At 43.4% G+C, this 19,327-nt stretch overlaps 1 protein-coding gene across 1 annotated transcript in view; it reads right to left on the reverse strand.

Moving 5' to 3' along the window:
- The window catches only part of tenm2a (teneurin transmembrane protein 2a), a 323,556-nt gene that overhangs the window by 116,228 nt on the left and 188,001 nt on the right, over nt 1-19,327 (reverse strand). Inside the window, 1 exon segment of the mRNA XM_042339902.1 lies at nt 14,987-15,199. Within this exon segment, the coding sequence (XP_042195836.1) occupies nt 14,987-15,199 (213 nt within the window).

Consider the following 19,327-nt stretch of genomic DNA (forward strand, 5'->3'; position numbering starts at 1 on the left):
TACAGTCAGAAAAATCCCGTGAAGCGCATTGTGACGTCTCAACGACGTGATTTTCCATCCCAGCAAGAATTATTGGACAGTGATGAAGGGATTGGTGCATGGCTGACTTTCCTGCTCTCCCTAACCCAGTGGCGTAGAGACCAAATGTAAGTTGATGATATATCGTCGCTGTCCCAGTTGAGATCAGGAGACTCAGCACGTACGAGGCATTGAACCTGAGACCTTGAAGGTCCGTTTAGCTCAGTTTCTCATTGTGTTGCAAATTTACAAAGTGACAACTTGATTTGTGGAACAGGCTGCATTCCCTCTAACAATTTATCCTATTGCCTAGCACCTTAGGCAAGTTTCCTTACCCTCGCCCCTCTCTTTACCTAGCAGTAAGTAATAATAATAATAATCCTTGCACTTGATACAACGGTTTATCACGTCTTCGAGACGTATCAAAGCGCTTCTCAGAATATGCTGTCAATCAATTGGCTGCTGCGTTTCACCCACAAAATATAGAGTCAATCCACTCTGCAATATATTTGGTGAAGCGCTTTCAGGCGGCTCAACGATGTGATAAGGTGGTACATCAAATGCAATACTATTATCACTATTATTATTCTGCTTTACAATAGCAAAGTTGGGGTATTTGTACTTCTAAAACTTTGTCACATTGTTTCCTGAGGGAAGCCTTAGCTTTAGTAGATGGGGCAATGTGCTGCAATATATATTACCTCCAATTCTTCCTAACTTTTCTCCTTTGAAAGTAGAATTAAGTATAAGTTTTAGGTGCCATAGAATCTTCCACTGCACATGAACTCAGTGTCTTGCACCATGGCAACACTGGCCAGCACACTAAAGTGATCTTAGGTTCAGAACTAGAAGAAAAAAACCTGACACTATCATATAACCCAGAGTTTCACAAGATAATTAATCCAATTACTGGTTATTCCGTAGTTTACCTATCATCCGCGTTCTTTTAAATCAGACGCTTACTGTTAATTTACGCCAATTAAAGACAGCTAATATGACAGGGAGCACAATGGAAGAAAAAACACTGAATCAGCCATCAGCAATGTAAATTCTGTCTGCGGAACTTCAAAGAATATTCATAAGCTTTTCCAGCACCAATTAATGAACAAATATGCGAGTTCTAAACCTTGTTAATCAGTTCAAAGAAACCAGCTCTGCTGCGTGAAAGGAGACCCGCATGGGGCATAATATTCTACGTTCAACCTGCTAAGTATAGCAACTGTGACGATGAGTGCTTAGAATTGCTGTATTTAACATTAACTGGACTATTGTTCCCTGCACCACCACCACCACCTTCCAAACCCCAGCCCCTACGGCTTCCAATGATTACTGAGACACAGTAGACACTTCACCACAATAACAGGCACTTTGCACGTTTCGAAGACAGTGGTGGTAAAGTAGGACACAGTAGGAAGCTGCAATTCCCAGCGAGTCGATTCCTCAATCGCGGCCACGGGGAGAAAGGAAGAAAGAGAAGCTCGCTGCCTGCGACAGAGCAGCTTTGTCAAGAGTTCCTCTCGCAGACGCACAGCAAAAGCAAAAAGGCGTCCTTTGACGCAACTTAATGACAATAATGAAAATAATAACGCTTGCCGTTTGATATAGAGACACAGAAACAGGAGGAGGCCAATCAGCCCCTCGAGCCTGTTCTGCCATTCTATAACATCATGGCTGATCTGTACCTCAAGTCCAATTACCCGCCCTTGTCCTGTATTCCTTAATACCCTGACCTAACAAATATCTATCCACCTCAGTTTTGAAGATATGAATGGATTCAGCATCTACAGCCTTTTGACGGAGAGTGTTCCAGATTTCCACTACCCTTTGGGTGAAAACTGCCTCCTAATTTCAGTCCTAAATGGCCTAGCTCTAACTTTAAGATTATGTCCCCTTGTTCTGGATTCCCTTACTGAAGGAAATAGTTTCTCTGTATTTACGCTATCGAATCCCTTTATTATTTTAAATATTTGAACTCACATCATCTGGGCTGATACTCCAATAGAGTGGTGGGAAAGAGCTGCATTGTCGGAGGTGCAGTCGGTCAGATGAGTAGTTAAACCGAGATCCTCTTTGCCTTGATGTTAAAGATCCCACGGCACTGTTCAAAAAGGTTTCTCCCGGTGTCCTGGCCAGCAATCCCCCAGATAAAATTGATCATTCTATCTACATTTGGGACTGATATTTAGGGAGGACAAATTTGCAAGGCTATGGGGAGAGAGGGGGGGAGCGGGATTAATTTGGACAGCTCTTACAAAGAGCAGGCACGGGCACGATGGGTCAGATGGCTTCCTTTTGTGCTGTATAATTCTATGATTCTGTTTGTGATACGTTGCTGGTGGCAAATGACTGCTGCGTTCGCTTATAACAGTAAAATCCTGTGAATTGCTTTGAGACATCTCGACAATGTGGTAAAGTGCCATATTATTATTATTATTATCACAAATTCGCAACCGAAAGTCATACCTGTGTGCTATTTAAAGGGGGCAAAATCCCTGTTCTTTACTGGTTTAATTTCTAAAGGGGGGGGGAATATTGCTGGATGCAGGAGAATTGTTTTGTCAGTGTCATTAGATAATCCACACATTTATGAATGACTACATTATCTGTACAGTGACAATTGCAACTTTGAGGCACTTAATGAGTCTTTCTTCTTCCCCCTTCTAACTGGCACAAGCAATGTTTTATCGACAACCTCATAAAAAATGTGACATTTATACTTTGAGTAACTTTTGAAATTAATTGAAGTGGCCAACAACGAATTGCCAATCAGTTTTGTGGCAGATATTGAGTGACGGGGCTAACGACTCACTCTGGCTCCCTGATTCATTGACGAATTTTAAGGCTTGACCAAAATTGGAATAAACTGAGATTTAACACTGCCAGGTAGAGAGCAGATCATTCTATTCCGGATCTATTCAATCTTCCTCCCTTTGTTCAATAAATGGGTCTTTCACTGTCTCTTGTGTGTCTTCCATTAATACACTCACAAACCATAATGTATCCATAGGGGACAATGCTTATTCATGTTTGTACATTTAATTCCCATTTCTCCTGACTGCTGGAAGTGTTTTAATGTGGAACAATTATGCTGTTAAATAAGCTCCTTAATGCCATAAAATCGAAGATTCAAAGACAAGTAACTTTTGAGATATTGCTTCTGGAGTTTTACTTATTGCAGACAGGGAAAAAACTAACAGTAGTAAGGGCAAATGGAAAACTGGTTAGGTCCCACAAACACATGACCAATTCATCTGGAGGGTTGTTGGCCAGGACACTGGGAAAAACGCCCTTCTTTAATCGAATGATTTCATTGAATCTTTAACTTCTGCCAGAAAACAGACAGATGGTGCCTCGATTTAATGTCTCATCTGAAGGGCGGTAACTCTATCAATTCAGAACAGCTAGAACATCAGCTTGCACTCTGATCTCAAAGTCCTCAATATGGAGCTGAAACCCATAACCTTCTGCCCCAGGTGAGAGTCCTCCCAACTAAGCGAAGCTGAAACTAATCCTATTAACATATGACTGTGTAATGGAGAATAGGATTTTCTTAAAGAGTATACAATTCTCTTCCCGAGACGCACTTGTCTACCAAGGCGTTGGGAAAGTAAGAACAGGAGGACTGGGGTTCGATTCCTGGACAGGGCGAAAACTTAGGCAAGTTTCCTCATTCCCCACGCCTCTATTTACCCAGCAGTAAGTAGCAACCCGGTTGTTAATCGATTGGAGGATCGCTTTCCGGGGGTAATAATCCCTCAAAAGAAAAAAAAATTGGTCACTCAATCCACGACTGTTTGCAATTGGCTGCCGCATTTCGCCCATAAATTACACAGTCAATCCACTTTAGAATATATCCTGTGAAGCACTTTCAGACGTCTCTACGATGTGATAAGGCGCTACATCAAATGCAAGGATTCTTATTACAACCACCATTTTTTTGATCAGGTCCAAAGTTGCTGTGAGTCAGAGAGAAGACAGAAGAAACTGATCGGGGACCACACCTTTTTTGATTTTCCCTCACCTCCTCGAGGTAGAGCCTTTGGGATATGGACGTGATAGAGTTGGAGCCACCACATCTGTATCCTTGTTGTGGTGGTGTGACAATGCACAGATCAAATACATTGCCCCAGGGGGAAAATAAAAGAAACTTATGAGAGCATTATTTTTCTCCAATGAGGGACGCAACGCATCGAGAAGTCCCATTGTTCTCAGATACGTTCTTCGATACTCAGCATTTTGAAACACCAAGTTGCCATCATGTTAAGCAATCAAACACAGCTCTGCATTAAATGGCAAGGAACTTCCATTGTTTATGCATTGTTACTATTCCAGCTATTATTAGCTCCTGGCAAGTGCTGAAACACAGCGTTCACACACTGAAATGTCACCAAACACAGTCGTACTCCCCAGATCCCAAAGCCTCAAATTCTCCACCTGAACCTGACTACAGCACGTGGGGAATGAGGGTGGCGATGACTCGAATCAAGGGCCAAAAGAGGAGAATTCTTTTAATAAGAGACAATATCAGTCTGTTTCCTAGTCTATTAGCGCTGCTGAATGCTGTTCTGAATATTTTCTATTCCATTTAAATTGAGGTGCTCGCGTGTCTGATACCTGCAGGGTTCTCAGCGAAATGCTTTTGGAACCATCACATCACAGGTCCCAGGCGACATCGATCATTTGGCACTGATTTTCCAATCTCCCTCAAGAGGGGGGACTTAAGGATCCAACTATCAGCAACGTCATCTCCACTGTCAATGGTCGGGCCAAATGCAGAGCAATATTAATAATATAATAATAAATTATTATTATATTATTATTGTTATAATGGGACCAACAGTCTTCCACAACTTAGCATGTCGTTCCAATTCGGCTATCTGACCTCGCTATGTGGAAAATTAGCATCGCGCAAGGGGAGAGGTTGCATTTGTTCTGCATTTGGCCTTTTGCTATGACTGACCTTGAATGCCTTTCTTGGTCAGAATGTGACATTGCAAAGTCCCCAAAAGAATGTCACAGCCAAACCTGATGGAACTCTGATCTCAGTGTCAACTTCCTGGAGATCAGAGACCAAGCGGAAGGCAAGCTATCTGGCGGCAGCTCATCATGGACTTTGTAGCTCTCGTTGCCTTCGGTAGCCCTTAGAGGGAAAGACCAGGTACTAGAAGTCTTGCCACTCGCTTCCTGTTCGCTCTACATGCCAACACCAACAGCAACAATTTGCATTTATATAGCGTTGCTCACGCAAGGTAACTTCCCGGAACACTTGAGAATGACGGAGCTCGGGGGCGGGGAGGGGGGGGGGGTGTGGTGTGACAGTAGGCATGGTCGGAGAGCAAGGTCTTCAGGCTCGACCTGAAAATGGAGAAGGAGAGGGCAAAGCAGAGGGATAGAGGAAGAGTGTTCCAGAGTTTCGGGGCCGAGTGGCTGAATGCGCGTCCACCGATGGTGGAACGGAGGGCACGAGGGACAAGCAGGAGGCCGGATACCAACACTTTAATGGGTACGTAGTACAAACTGGACAAGCAGAAGCAAAACAATAATAATAGTATAATAATAATATTAATTTGATACAACAATAGCTTTGAAATATCTGAAAACAATGGCCCAGAGCAAACCTGCTACCAACCGAGCCAGGCTGCCAGATACATTATAGGTCAGGAAGAACCACAAGGACTGATTTATTTTTGTCCCAATAATGGACTCGTGACCAGGCAATCGTGAATTAAACTACTGTTTGCTGCTCGGAGTTTTATTCTGTGAGAACCACCTGCTCTGGACGCGCATCCTACAGTTAATGAACGTCATAAACCTCTTCTGTATTATTACATTAGTGAAATATCTCTTAACTTTGCGCACGAGGCATCAGACTAAATATAAAAGCAACTGAAGCTAAATGGAGCAGACACAGTCTCTTTTTCACGCTGTTTCTCTCTTTCTCTCTCTCTCTCGCTCTCTTTCTTTGCTAGGTTTCTATTGTATTGTTTATTCTCTACCCTTTCAGTTGTGATTTAAGTGCATTTTAAAGAAAAGCAACTTAGCTCTTCAACTTGTAGAATGCCAACAAAAAAGAAGGACCTGTATTCATAAATTCATATGATTTGTCTTGCTGCCTTTCAATAACAAAATCATTGATCGTCCATTGCATCTTCCAGCGAGCGTTGGGGAAAAAAAACTCCCAGCAGTTTATTCGGATGGAATCAAATCAGCTCCACGCTGACCTCAGTTCATCAACAACAACAACTTGCGTTTATGTAGCACCCCTCATGCAGGATAGCGTCCTGGGGCGCTTTGTACGCCAGTCACTTCAATCCACGACTGTTTGCGGGACACTGCTGTGTGAAATTGGCTGCCACGTTTCGCCCACAAAATATACAGTCAACTCACTTTACAGTATATTCTGTGAAGTACTTTGAGAAGTCTCGAAGACGTGATAATGCGCTATATCAAATGCAAGGTTATTATTGTAATTATACTATGACAGTTCAGGATTTATATGCTTGGATCAGAGTCCTCCTGATCAGTGCTAAATTAGTTGAACTCAGCTGGTGGTTAGCGGTGGTTGGGGCAGTATAATTGCCCTCAGGGTTCCCACATACCCCACAAACACACCTCAAGTTAAAGAGAGGGACATTGGACTTGTATTCCATCTCCTAATTGCCACCAAGTGATTTCTGGTCAGAAAGCACACAGGTGTGGAGGTTAACACCAATAACAACTTGCATTTATATTGTGTCCTTCACGGGTAAGATTCCAATTCACTACCGTGATTTTGTCTGTAGACTTGTAATAATAATAATCCTTGCATTTGACATAGAGCTTTATCACCTCGTTGAGACGTCTCAAAGCGCTTCACAGAATATACTGTAAAGTGAACTGACTTTAGGGGATTGAGCACAATTGAGCGCAGCAGTGTCCCGCAAACAGTCGTGGATTGAGTGACCAAATTAGAATAATTATTATTATGTTTCTTTAAGAAGGGATTATTCCCCCAGGAAAGCGATCCGCCAATTTGAAAAGTGTGCATTGAACCTCAGATCTCATGAATGTAATTTCATGGTGCAAACAACGCCGGCCCATTCGAAAATCCAGTGTAAATTCTCAACTGGGCATGTACAAAATGACACCGCTTCACTTACAGCAGCCGAGAAAAAACCCTACCAGGGTATTACCTCTGGCTGTGCCTCGGGAACCAAGCAAACTGACTGCATTTATTTGCCCAGCGCCTGATAAAAACCTGCATAAAACATGCCGAAAATTGCTGAACGAGGCTGGACCTCAGCCTTTCACTTGAATTTTAAAATCCCAAAGTGTCGCTTCTAAAAAGAATGCAGGTTCACAACTCAAAAAAGGTAGTCTGGAATAGTGGATAGTGGGACCACAGAATCAGTATCACAGCTTTCAAGATAAGATCTCGCCGAAAGAAGATAATTCACTGTGACGCACACCGGTATAAGACAGGCACTCATGTGCGGAAAACCGTTGACCGGAATGAACTGGGTTTGGTTTGAAGTGAATTATGAAAGTGGACTTCGCTGGCTGTTTGTGCAGAGAAAGCTGCCTGGGATTAGTTTGCTTGATCACACTAATCCTGGATCGCATTACTTGTTGATCATGATATACCAGGCTTGTTTGTAATAATTAAGCGGGATAAGTAAAGCAAGCAGTGCGATACCTTTTTGTGGGAGATTTGAAAGCGCGAGCGTTGAGGAGCACTCACGTTCGGGTGAGGAGAGTGAAATAATCATCGTCGTACAGGATCTTTCAGGTGTGACCGCGTTTTACAAACAACATCACACGCTCGACTACCGAGTGCGTTCTTTAAGGATTAAGATTTATATTTTCCCCACACAAAATGTGGAGTCCTGTAGCTCAGTGGTTAGAGCACTCGCTTTGCAAGCGAGAGACCTGAGTTCCATTCCAGGCAGAGGGCGAAACCTTGGACAAGTTTCCTTACTCCACACAGAGCCTAATAATAATCCCTCCAAAACCAAAAACAATAATAAATTGGTCAGTTTCAATCCGCGACTGTTTGTGGGACATTGCTGTGCGCAATTGGCTGCCGCGTTCGCCCACAAATATACAGTCAATTCACTTTACAGTGTGTTCTGTGAAGCGCTTTGGGACGTCCTCCTGACGTGATAAGGCGCTATATCAAATGCAAGGATTATTCTTGTTATTAGTATTATTAATGTACTGTCACAGGTTTCCCTTCTGACAACCCAGCCGGCTTCAAAGGACCACATGGAACAGGCCAGGCAAAGATCTGAGATAAAGGATGTCCCAAGATTCACACGGTCTGGAGCCTGAGCGCATGCAGTTAAGCCAGTTCCAGTCGCTGGTCAATCAAGTCCGGTATCATTGGAGCAGGGAGGGGAGGAGAGCGGATGGGGGGAAAGAAGGTGAAGCTGTTTCAAAGTCCAAACCAAGCTGACAAGTCGTTAGTAGAAAGGATGTGAAAAGTGTTGGAAATTGGACCGTTCTTAGCAAGTTCTCATGGTCAGCAGTCTCTTGAGTCTGCAACAAATGGGCAAGAAGCTTCTCCGAGAGGACTAGCCCTACATGTTCCAATGCTTGCGAAAAGCGGGTCTAAGTAGCTAGGATCTGGAAGGTCGCCAGTGAGTGAGCTCAGTAGCCCAGGATTGGCTCAATGTGGATACGGGATAAATAAGTCCAGAGTTAACCAGTCGCCTGCTTGTAATTTCATCTGCTTTTGAACCTGTTCTCTTGCGCAGTAGGTTTGTGGTGAGTGGTTGCCTGTGTGTGACTTGACTGGTTTGACGTACAGTTATAATAATAATAATCCTTGCATGTGATATAGCGCCTTATCACGTCTTCGAGACGGCTCAAAGAATATACCGTAAAGTGAATTGACCGTATATTTTGTGGGGGCTCAGCTGGTTTTAACCTGTGATGTGTATGTCGGTCTTTTGCACTGCCCTGTTGTGCCGCACTATTTATCGATTTGTTTACAGGGTGGGATTTAATGCAAATAAATTAATCTGCATCGTGTTTACCACATCATTAACACAAGCACGAATTACATTCCTGCAAATAAGGGAGTTTGCCCCCGGCTTCCCGACCCACAAACCTCCGGATAAATTGACTGTTAACCTCACGGCCTATTGTGGGAATTTTACTGTGTGCTTCACGTTTACACTTTACATTTTTAATAAAAATTGAAAATAAATTTGATGCCTTCGATTGCGCATTGTAAAACGCTGTCATAAATTTTGTCTAATGTACTGTAAAATAGTAATCCTTACATTTAACACAGCGCCTTCTCTTGCCGGCAAGATCTCAAAGCGCTTCACAGGATTTACTGTAAAGTGTAGTGACTGTGTATCTTGTGGGCAAACGTATTGATTCAGGGGGACAGCAATTACCTGTGTGCTTTGAGACATTTGGATCGTTACATTATTTATTCATGAACCCTTTTGACATTTACGTTCTTTTGCGTGCTGTTATGTTAATGATTTATTTTGAAATGATTAGCAAGGGTTGAATTTCACCCCCTCCCACCCTAAGGAAACACGATTAATCTGCAGGTGCCCTGACAGACGGAGATGAGTATGTTGTATTCCCAAGTGCATATAAAGGGAAAAATACATTTACTTTGGAGCTGGTTTTGGAAGCAGTTTGCTGTGAGACGTTTTTCATACAATAAGGGGTTTATTTCTTTTGACCCTGGTGCTTCCTTTCAGCATACAACTGAGGTTAGTTTAGGAACTGTATGTTATTGAAAACAGCCTCTGCTAATTCAATCAAGAAGTCTTGCTCACGTCATAAACCATCACACCGAATCTCAAGAGAATTTATACAATTATTTATGACCGATGACACACTGAGTTGCCTGGAGGCCAGCAATTTAAGAACGTTAGTAAACAAGCAAATGAGGAGGTTAGGGAAATTTTTTTTTATATATGCACAGAGCAGTTAGGATATGGAATGCTTCTCTGGGAGGAATGGTTGGGGCAGAATCCCTATTCTCTTTCAAAAGGAGCCGAGATAGATATTCAAAAGAAGAGTAAAAAAAAAAAACTGGTCACTCAATCCATGACTGTTTGTGGGACTTTGCTGCGTGCAATTAACTGCTACGTTTCTCCCACAAAATATACAGTCAATTCGCTTTGCCGTATATTCTGTGGAGCGCTTTGAGATGTTTCGAAGGCTTGATAAGGTGCGATATCAAATGCAAGGTTTGTTATTATTATTAAACTACGGGGTTATGGGGGAAAGGACAGGAAAATGGGACTGAAAGGATTGCTCTTTAATAAAGCCATCAGACACAATGGGCCGAATGGCCTTCCTCTGTGCTGTAAATTTCTGTGGTTCCCGGTTTATAGGTTTTTTTTTTGGCCTCATTCAGTTCAGACTATCTCATTGAAGTTCTGATATCGCCACACTATTTGTTTCTTCCTCACTGTGAGCAATTTGGGTATCACGATGCGCTCATACGGCTTGGAAAAGTCAAGACGGGACATTTTACGAGAGAATAATAATAATTGCACTCTACTCATAAAACAACACTGCAAACATAATGGACCTCGCTTTGACGATGTTATTTATGGCGACTCTTTAACTGGGTTCCTTAAGGAGGAATCCTTCATTATGTGACTATCGACAAGCAATGATTGACACAGCACCTCGGAATTCGCAGCGTGTAGTTACAAACTAAAACAGATATCCTCAAGTGGTTCCAAAGCGTAAATATCAGCTCAAATTTCAGCTGCCTTGAGATTTATAGCATCATCTGCATTCCCTCGATCAGATGACTTACTTCTTGTTCTTTTATTATTCTGCATAAATCACATGCCGGGAATCCCAGTGGTGGATGTTCTATGGGTCGGGACTGACTGGCATTTAGACAGGAGGGAGAATAAACACACTCATCCTTTGCTCTCAGATTCTAGAGCAATGTCACCTGGATGCTCTGTGGGATCCCTACACTGCTGCTGTTATACTATATCTGGCTCGGTTGGTAGAACTCTCGCCTGCGAGACAAAAGGTTGTGGGCTCGAGCTCCACAGCAGGTCTTTCAACGCATATAGTCTAAAAGCTGACGCTCCAGTGTGGTGCTGGGGGGCTGGGGCGGGGTGTTGTTGGAGGTGCCGTCCTTCGGATGAGACGTGAAACCCGTCTGCCTGTTCAGGGGAAGGCTAAAGATCCCACGGCACAGTACGAAAAGGTGTTCCCGGCCTCAGATAAAATGGGTCATTCCCTTCGAGGCTGTTTGTGGGACTTTGCTGTGCGCAAATTGGCTGCCATGTTCTTCTCCCACACAAGAAAATGCAGTCGCTCCACTTTATAGTATATCCTGTGAAGCACTTTCAGCCGTTCCTCCTGGTGTGTCAAACGTGAGGATAATTATTTTTCTTATTACTGCGTTTCTGTAAAGCAGGCTGCTTAGCCCTGGTTAGCCTGAAAAGGAAGCTGTATTCTCAAACTACTCACAGCATGAGACAAGTCCTTTCAGGATTGTAGGGAGGAGAGTGACTGTTTAAATGCTGTGTACAGAATTATGTGCCCTACCTTTTAAAAGGACAGTGATGCATGACTTAAATTCATGACAGCCATGGATAATGTGATTGCAAGCAGGTTATTTTACTTGGACTCTGACCATGCAACTAGAAGACTTGAATGTGAAATTAAACAGCCTCAAGCGAGATCACAGATAAGATTTGTTTTCNCCCCCCCCCCTACAGAGCAGTGGATATGTAGAATACATCCCAGCAAAACCAGTGCAAAATAAAAATTATAGCGCCTTATCACACCATTGAGACGTCTCAAAGCGCTTCACAGAATATACTGTAATGTGAATTGATTGGATATTTTGTGGGCGAAACGCAGCAGCCAATTGAGCACAGCAGTGTCCTACTGGATTGACCGACCAAATTCTTCTGTTTTTTAAAGGGATTTTATTACCCCCAGAAAGCGATCTGCCAATTGACTAACAACCGGATTCCTACTTATTGTTAGGTAAACAGAGGCGTGGGGAGTAAGGAAACTTGCCTCAGGTTTTGCCCAGCCCGCGAATCAAACCCAGGTCCTCTCGCTTATGAGGTGAGCGCACTAACCAATACGCTAGATGACTCCATATACGCTACAGGGCTCCACGTAAAGCTTCATTGATTAGTCCTACTTGCAAAATAAGGGCCACACAGACATCTGTCGAAGTTCAAATTAAAAAAACCTTGAGATTACCATTCAAGATCAAATTCTCTGTGCATAGCGGTGGTTCGTGCATTGCTGTAGCCATGGATGAGTCACACACAGTGCAAAGGGAGACGTGGATTGAAAGGATGAATTAGTATTCGAAAGTTTTGCTTGATTTGGCCAGGGAGATGTTTTGTCTTGCCGCAGATTGGCTTGTAGTTGCTTTGCCTCCCTCAAGACGGTGGGTGACTTGGGAAAGAGAACGTGACAAGGCAAATCGTGCAATGGGTTGTGGAGGGAACAGAACCCTTTGAGCCACATGTTTTTTTTCTCTCATTCCCTGCTTTCACGCTCTTTTGTGAAGATGGGGAAAAGAATATATTTTTGCACGGTTAAATCTCCTTTGAGCGAGAAGCATCGAGATTTCACAGCTTCATGTTGCGGGCCTGTCTGTGAGCATCTTATTTATTTTCCAAATAGAGAATTATCGACAGGAGTCGATATGGATTGCAGGAGACGCTAGGTATACTGGTGGAAGGACCAGCTTTGTCTGGAGAACGTTATTGCTGTTTGAGAGGAAGATGAAATGGAAGACTGAAGCGAATTATAATTATCCTTGCATTTGGTATCACACCTTATCAGATGGTCGAGGCATCACAAAGAGCTTCACAGGAATTTACTGTAAAGTGGAGCGATTGTGTATTTGTAGGTGAACACAGCAGACAATTTGCACGTAGCAATAGTCCACAAACAGCCACGAAGCGAATGGCTGGGTTCATCTTGGGGATTGTCGGCCGGGAGACCGGGACGGGAGAAACTCCCTCCCTCTAGCCGAATAGTGCCACTGGTTCCTTAACGTCCACCTGAGCAGGCCAACAGGAGTTCAGGTAAACATCTCCTCTTGAAGGACAGCACCTCCAACAATGCAGTGCTAAGACTGTGCGAGTTCAAACTCCTGACGTGGGGCTTGAACCCTCAACCTTCTGACTCAGAGGTGAGAGTGGTACCGACTGAGCCAGGCTGACACATACCTGGCGGCTACGGGTGGAATACCCACGTTAGGAAATCAAACGGACCGTCGATGTCAAGCCGGGCCGACACTGTGCGTTTAAATTGCCATTACATCATCTCCGCCGTCAAAGTTATTCTCTGACCAACACGTTTAATTAAATTCATTTTTATGCTGCGAAAACGCAGACTCAGCAACCTTCCTGTAATGTAGGAGTCTCGTGGGAGAGGGTTTGTCTATTCTCAGTGTATTTTTTTTTTATCTCGCCGGAATTCACTTGTGATTCTCTAGCTGATGTGTTGCTCCTCATCAATAAGAATACGGTCATGCCATCCGGTTTACATTTATGCAATGTAATGACACAGCGCCTTATCATTTCATTCTGACGTCTCAAAGAATATACTGTGAAAGTGAATTGACTGTACATTTTCTGGGCGAAACGCGGCAGCCAAATACACACAGCAGTGTCCCACAAACATTCTGCACTGAGTGAGCAGGTGGTTATTTTTCTTTGAAGGGTTTATTAGCCTCGTAAAAGCGATCTGCCGATAGACAATAAGGATGTCTCAAAGCACTTTACGTGGCTGGTTAACCGGACACCCGAGCTGGAACGTTGAGGAGGGGGATGGGGGGAATGGATCGATTAAAAATGTGGTGAATGAGGTAAGTCAAGGCAGGTTTTAAAAGTGAGGATGGGAGGGGGTGGGCGAGTAGCCTCATCATGGGCGTTGAGCTGAAGGGAGAAGATGAGGCCATCTGCAAGTTTATTTTACCAGCACAACAATCATTTGCAGGAAGAAGGAAGTGGAAGAGGGAGAAGGAAGTGGATGGGCGGGTGGGGGGAGTTTTAATAACATAAAGAGGATGTGTTGCTGTTTCTCCAAACCACATAACCACTTTCCAACTTGCTTGGAATGCCAGTTTTGCCCAAAAGATGGACTGAGATGGTCAGTGCAGCACTTTGCTATGATAATGTTTCGAAATTGAGTATTTTTAGGGAATGCATTCCATTATCCTAACATTGGAGTGAGGGCCTTCCATTTGCCAATTCAATTTCAAGGTTGTTTTCCCCAATTACTTTGCCTTGGAATGGGTAAATTCATTTGCCGCGCAGTTAGTGCAGCTATGATTGATGCTCCTTCTGGAAAATAATAAACGAATTACCACAATGATGTAATGGGTCCTTAAAAGAACTCTAATTATATTTCTTTTCAATCTGCTCTCTGAATTATCACAGGGAAAGAAAATGGATTCAAATCAGGAAATAGCATCGCCGGTGAAGGAGATCTTGGAAATGTCATTAATTGAACAAGAGAAAGCAACGGTGGTTTGACAAAGAGTGAGAAGGGGAAAAAAAAAAGAGCAACAATGTGCTTCTAATAAGACCTAAGATTCTAATATGATATCTTGCTGTAATGATCAGGCTATAGAAATGGTTTTGATATTCATACAAGTAGCTCCATATACAGCATTATTAAACCAGACATTAACCCTTCGCCTGAACACAGCCTGAATGAAACTGGGGGCTTTCGTCAACACACCTGCATTCGAAGGCTGAGCAACACTGAATTAGAGAGAAAGAGAGGGAGACACAGACACGCGCACCACACACACACACACACACACACACACACACACACAAGACATGCAAAATCGAGCAAAGGCAAAGCGGAGGGATATTAAGTCATAGAACACGAGGCTAGAGGCACGTGACGAGGAGAGCAGGGCAGAACAAGCGAAACAGTTAACAAAAACACCAACACAGCTTTTGAGTGTGAATTTAGGGAAAAAATGTATTCTTACCATTGCTGAGAGCTGGCCGCACACCTGAACCTGCTCGCAATAGGTAGGAATTAATGGCGAACTCTTCGTTAGGGTTGGACTCAAGACCAGGATGGGTAACGCTGTTGTCAAGCAATGGCATTTGGCAGTCTTTCACACTAGAGGATGAAGGGTGGGAGCTGGTCTGCTGGGCAAATGGGTGGCTGGGCGATGATGAGGGGGGTATGCGAGGACCTGGGGAAAAGACAGCCAGAGAGGATCAGTACAGGGTTAAATCACACAATGCAAAGCACACTCTCAGATACTGTAAACCAGACCGATTGACAAATTACACTTACTGTCTGAACGAGCCATTTCACTCTCACATACTCAGGAAATTGGTTTATCTTCCACAAAATACTACTTTGATTGATAGAAATCACCAGAATGCTAAGCTCTCACCCACCCACCCCACCCCGCCCCGAGTATAATATAATTCATTCGTCCGTTAAAAGACCAAATTGTTAATTTGTGAATGGATTACTTTGCTCGATAAAAATATATATTTTTCCTTGGTCAACCAGGTATCTGACACATGTGGAAACCCATCACCCATGCTTAAGAGTGTCCAAAACAGACTGAGAGTTCCACACATGTACACTAATTATGCCTGGAAATCTCCTTGTGTCCGGAAATGAAATGCAAACTCGCTCTCTCTCTGGAGGGACGCGCCCAGCTTACCCAATTCCAGAGAGTATTAGGCCCAGGTTGGCAAGAGTCAAGGCTTGGGGACCCCCAGAGTGTAGTTTGGTGGTACTGCTGGAGTTTAAACAGCTAAATCTGCATAGATTGCCATCCGCAGCCCTACCTTGGAAGCTTTCCAGTGCTTATCCAGGTGAGAGCATCCCAATTTTAGGACTCTGGCTTGCAGGGTTAACAGGAGCTGAAAGGGAATAATCCCTGTCTCCTTGTATCTCACATAATAATGTATAATAATGTAATATTTTATATTATGTGCCTCACCAGGCCTCTTATCCATCAGATCTAAACTGACAGGTGATCCTGACAGCCTTACACAGCAACGGCTGAAATGTGTTTAAAAATTTGTTTAAATTCAAAACTCACATTTTTTTTAAAACAAAAGACAGATTTTCCAATCACTGATGTCTAACCCCAATCATAGTATAAAAGTCTCCCGTTCACCTACACAACACACAGTCACTACACTGTCCAGTAATTGCGGCGACGTGCTTTAAGGCATGACATGAAAGGAGCTACAGCAAACGCAAGGGTTACAATTCCTCCCCCCCCCCCCCCACCACAACAACCATTTACTTTCGGCTGATCCGCTAACAGGGTAACAGAGTGCACATATTCTAATGTAACATTCACTCGATGCCATGTACTCACTGCATGTGGGCTGATCTTTACTGAAGATTCCACTAATTCCGAGGGCTCCACATTATGGCAACAGCAAACAGAGCAACCATAACTAATGGCTGATCTAACTGGGTCCCTCGCTGCTGATACAGAAGAGATTTCTGGTGGAGAGGCACTCACTGGAAGACAGAGCTCTTCACTGCTGCTACCTTCCACTTGCTTATGAATATCAGTTAGCAAATGCTAATCGCAATCACCACAGGTCTATGTGTCTTCTCGTACATGCGGCATTATCCACATGACTGGATCACACAGGAATTCTTGGCTACCTCGGGAGCCAGTAAATTTATTGACATAGAGGTTACAATTAAGCAAACGGATGTTTAGGGTGGGTTCGGACGACCTGAGGAAGGATGTTATTCCCGCTAACTGGCAGCTTATGTGATTCATAATCCTTGCATTTGACACAGTGCCTCACCACGTCATTGAAACGTCTCAAAGTGCTTCACAAAATATACCGTCAAGTCAATTGACTGTATATTTTGAAAACGTCTCCCACAAAACATACTTTTGATCCAGATATCGCTCGTCACTTTTGTCAACGGTATAGACCAGTCTCTTAAGTCAGGCAATGGTGTACAGCGCCCGACAGTAGAGGGGAGAGGAGAGACGGTTTAAACAGAAAGAGGAAATGCCACATGCTGAATTAAATAAAACAGGAGAGTAAATTGAATCTGTACACGATATTAATGCAGGGTCTCTCAGGAGTGCTTCACGGAATAATTTCTTGATGATATGCGCTTTTAAAAAATATATTAAAAAGGAAAGATGGAATGTGTTAACCTTTTATCCCGGTCGGTGTCTCTTTGGATCATTAGAGGCTAAAGGGCGGCCAGCCTTGATTGTATAAAAAGTGTTTCCGCGCTTGGATTTCAGTTCAGTCTTAATAAAAGAAGCTAATGTCAGGGTATGTTAACCGCTCAGTACTGACAGTTTAAGTATTTGCTAAATCTGTCTCTCAACAATTAGGCTGCACCACGTGACACACTTGAATCTCTGGCTGTTTACACAAGCTAATTTTCCGCAAACGCAATCTGGCTTCAATCACAAGACAGACTCTCATCACTTGCCTTTGAAAACACAATGAAACAAAACAAGGAGGCACAACAAATGGTTTAATGAAATCCTCGTCGGTGATAGATATGGCAATTGTAGATTTCGTTGGCATTTTAATTTCACTATCGACGCTTTTCGGACACATACTTGGAAAAAAAATAGACCAGTTGCACGTGAATAATAATAATAATAGTTGAATTTGATATAGTGCAACTGGATATCAAGGCATGTCCTTTGCCAAATAGTTCTTTGCAACAACTTAATTTTTATTACTACATTGACAATCCTATCATGCCATTATTTATTGAAGCGATGTCAGCCTGGCTCAGTCGGGTTGTTTCTTGAGTCAGAAGATTGTTTCTTGGGTCAGTATCTAAGCGCTCTGAGATTCTGTCCGGCGTAAAGGGCGCTATATAAATGCAAGTTGTTGTTGGCTTTTAAGCCCACACGGCTGGACTTCGAACTCACAGTCTGGGCTGACACTCCAGTACAACGCTGGGGGAATGCACTGCATTGTCGGAGGTGCCGTCCTTTGGTCCTGTCTGCCTGTTCAGGTGGACACTAAAGATCCATTGACACTATTGGAAAAGAGATGGCAGTTTTCTAAAGTCCTACAATCCCCCAGGTAAAAAAAAACAGGCACATTGTGTCTGTTTGCAGGATGTTGCTGCGCGCAAATCCACTGTTGCATTCTCCAACAGAATTCAGTCACTACACTTTACGGTAAATCATGTGAAGCACAGTGAGTCGGCCTCCTGATCCGAATGGCATTACTGTCCAATGAAAGGGTTTTTTTGTTACTGTGTGGGCAAAACAGTGTCATTTGCATCACAAGATAATAACAATAATAATCCTTGCATTTGATAGAGCGTCTTATCATGTCTCAAAGTGCTTCACAGAATATAATGTAAAGTGAAGTGACTGTACCTTTTGTGGGCGAAACACATACTATTAGATTCAATACTATCTGAAGGTTCAGGGACTTCTGGATAGAGTGGAGGAAGTATAGCCTCCAAAGCAGAATCCTAGACACAGCGGACATAGGATATTGTACAACGTTTGCTTGCTACCGTGTCTGTAGTGAGTTTTCATCCTTCACGACCTCCCACATTCTCTAACCTAGGCTTTGCCGCTCGCTCTGTGCAATTTACAACGTGAGTTGGAACCAGCAGACAGGTTTCGATGTCTTCACACGTAAGGTGGATTGTCAGAGAAAATGGAACGAGTTCTGTGATGTTCACAGTCTAAACAGCACGGCTTATTTTAGTTTGTGAGCAGCACTCCGCCACTCCTGGGTTTATAGCCGTAACCAGACAGCCTTTCCTTTTTTTAAATTAACAAACGAGATATCAAATTATCACCCCGAGTGGCAGATATGATATTTCACTGGTTTATGAATCAATCCATTTTTGCAACAAGTGTAAACACATTGCACACGTTTTCAAGTGGGGAAAAATGGCATCGAACAACAGTGAGGCTGAAATGATGTGCGGGAGGGGCGGGAGGCGGGGGGGAGAGAGGAGGAGGGGGATGAGGGAGGGGGAAAAGGTGCGGGGGGGGGGTGAAGGGGGGAAGAGAAGGGAGAGAATGACTTTCAAATATTCAACATGAAATACCACCTGCAGCAGATTAAGATTTGACACATCTGTAGTTTATCATATGTGACCAAAGGGCTCTACTTTTCCTGCCCCACTTGGAAGCGATTTACATAAGGCTGATTCCATCAAAGTGGGCGGAAAGCTCAGCTGCTAATGACAGCAGCAATGCGGTTTAGTCACAGACTGGGTGGGTGGGTGGGTGGGGGGGTGTGGGTAGAATGTTACTGAGAAAGGCTTTAAAAAGTTTTCGCAAGGAAGAAAGAACAAACAGAATAACGGGAAGAAAACG

This window comes from Callorhinchus milii, unplaced genomic scaffold, assembly GCF_018977255.1.
Source record: "Callorhinchus milii isolate IMCB2004 unplaced genomic scaffold, IMCB_Cmil_1.0 Scaffold13, whole genome shotgun sequence".
Taxonomy (NCBI): Eukaryota; Metazoa; Chordata; class Chondrichthyes; order Chimaeriformes; family Callorhinchidae; genus Callorhinchus; species Callorhinchus milii.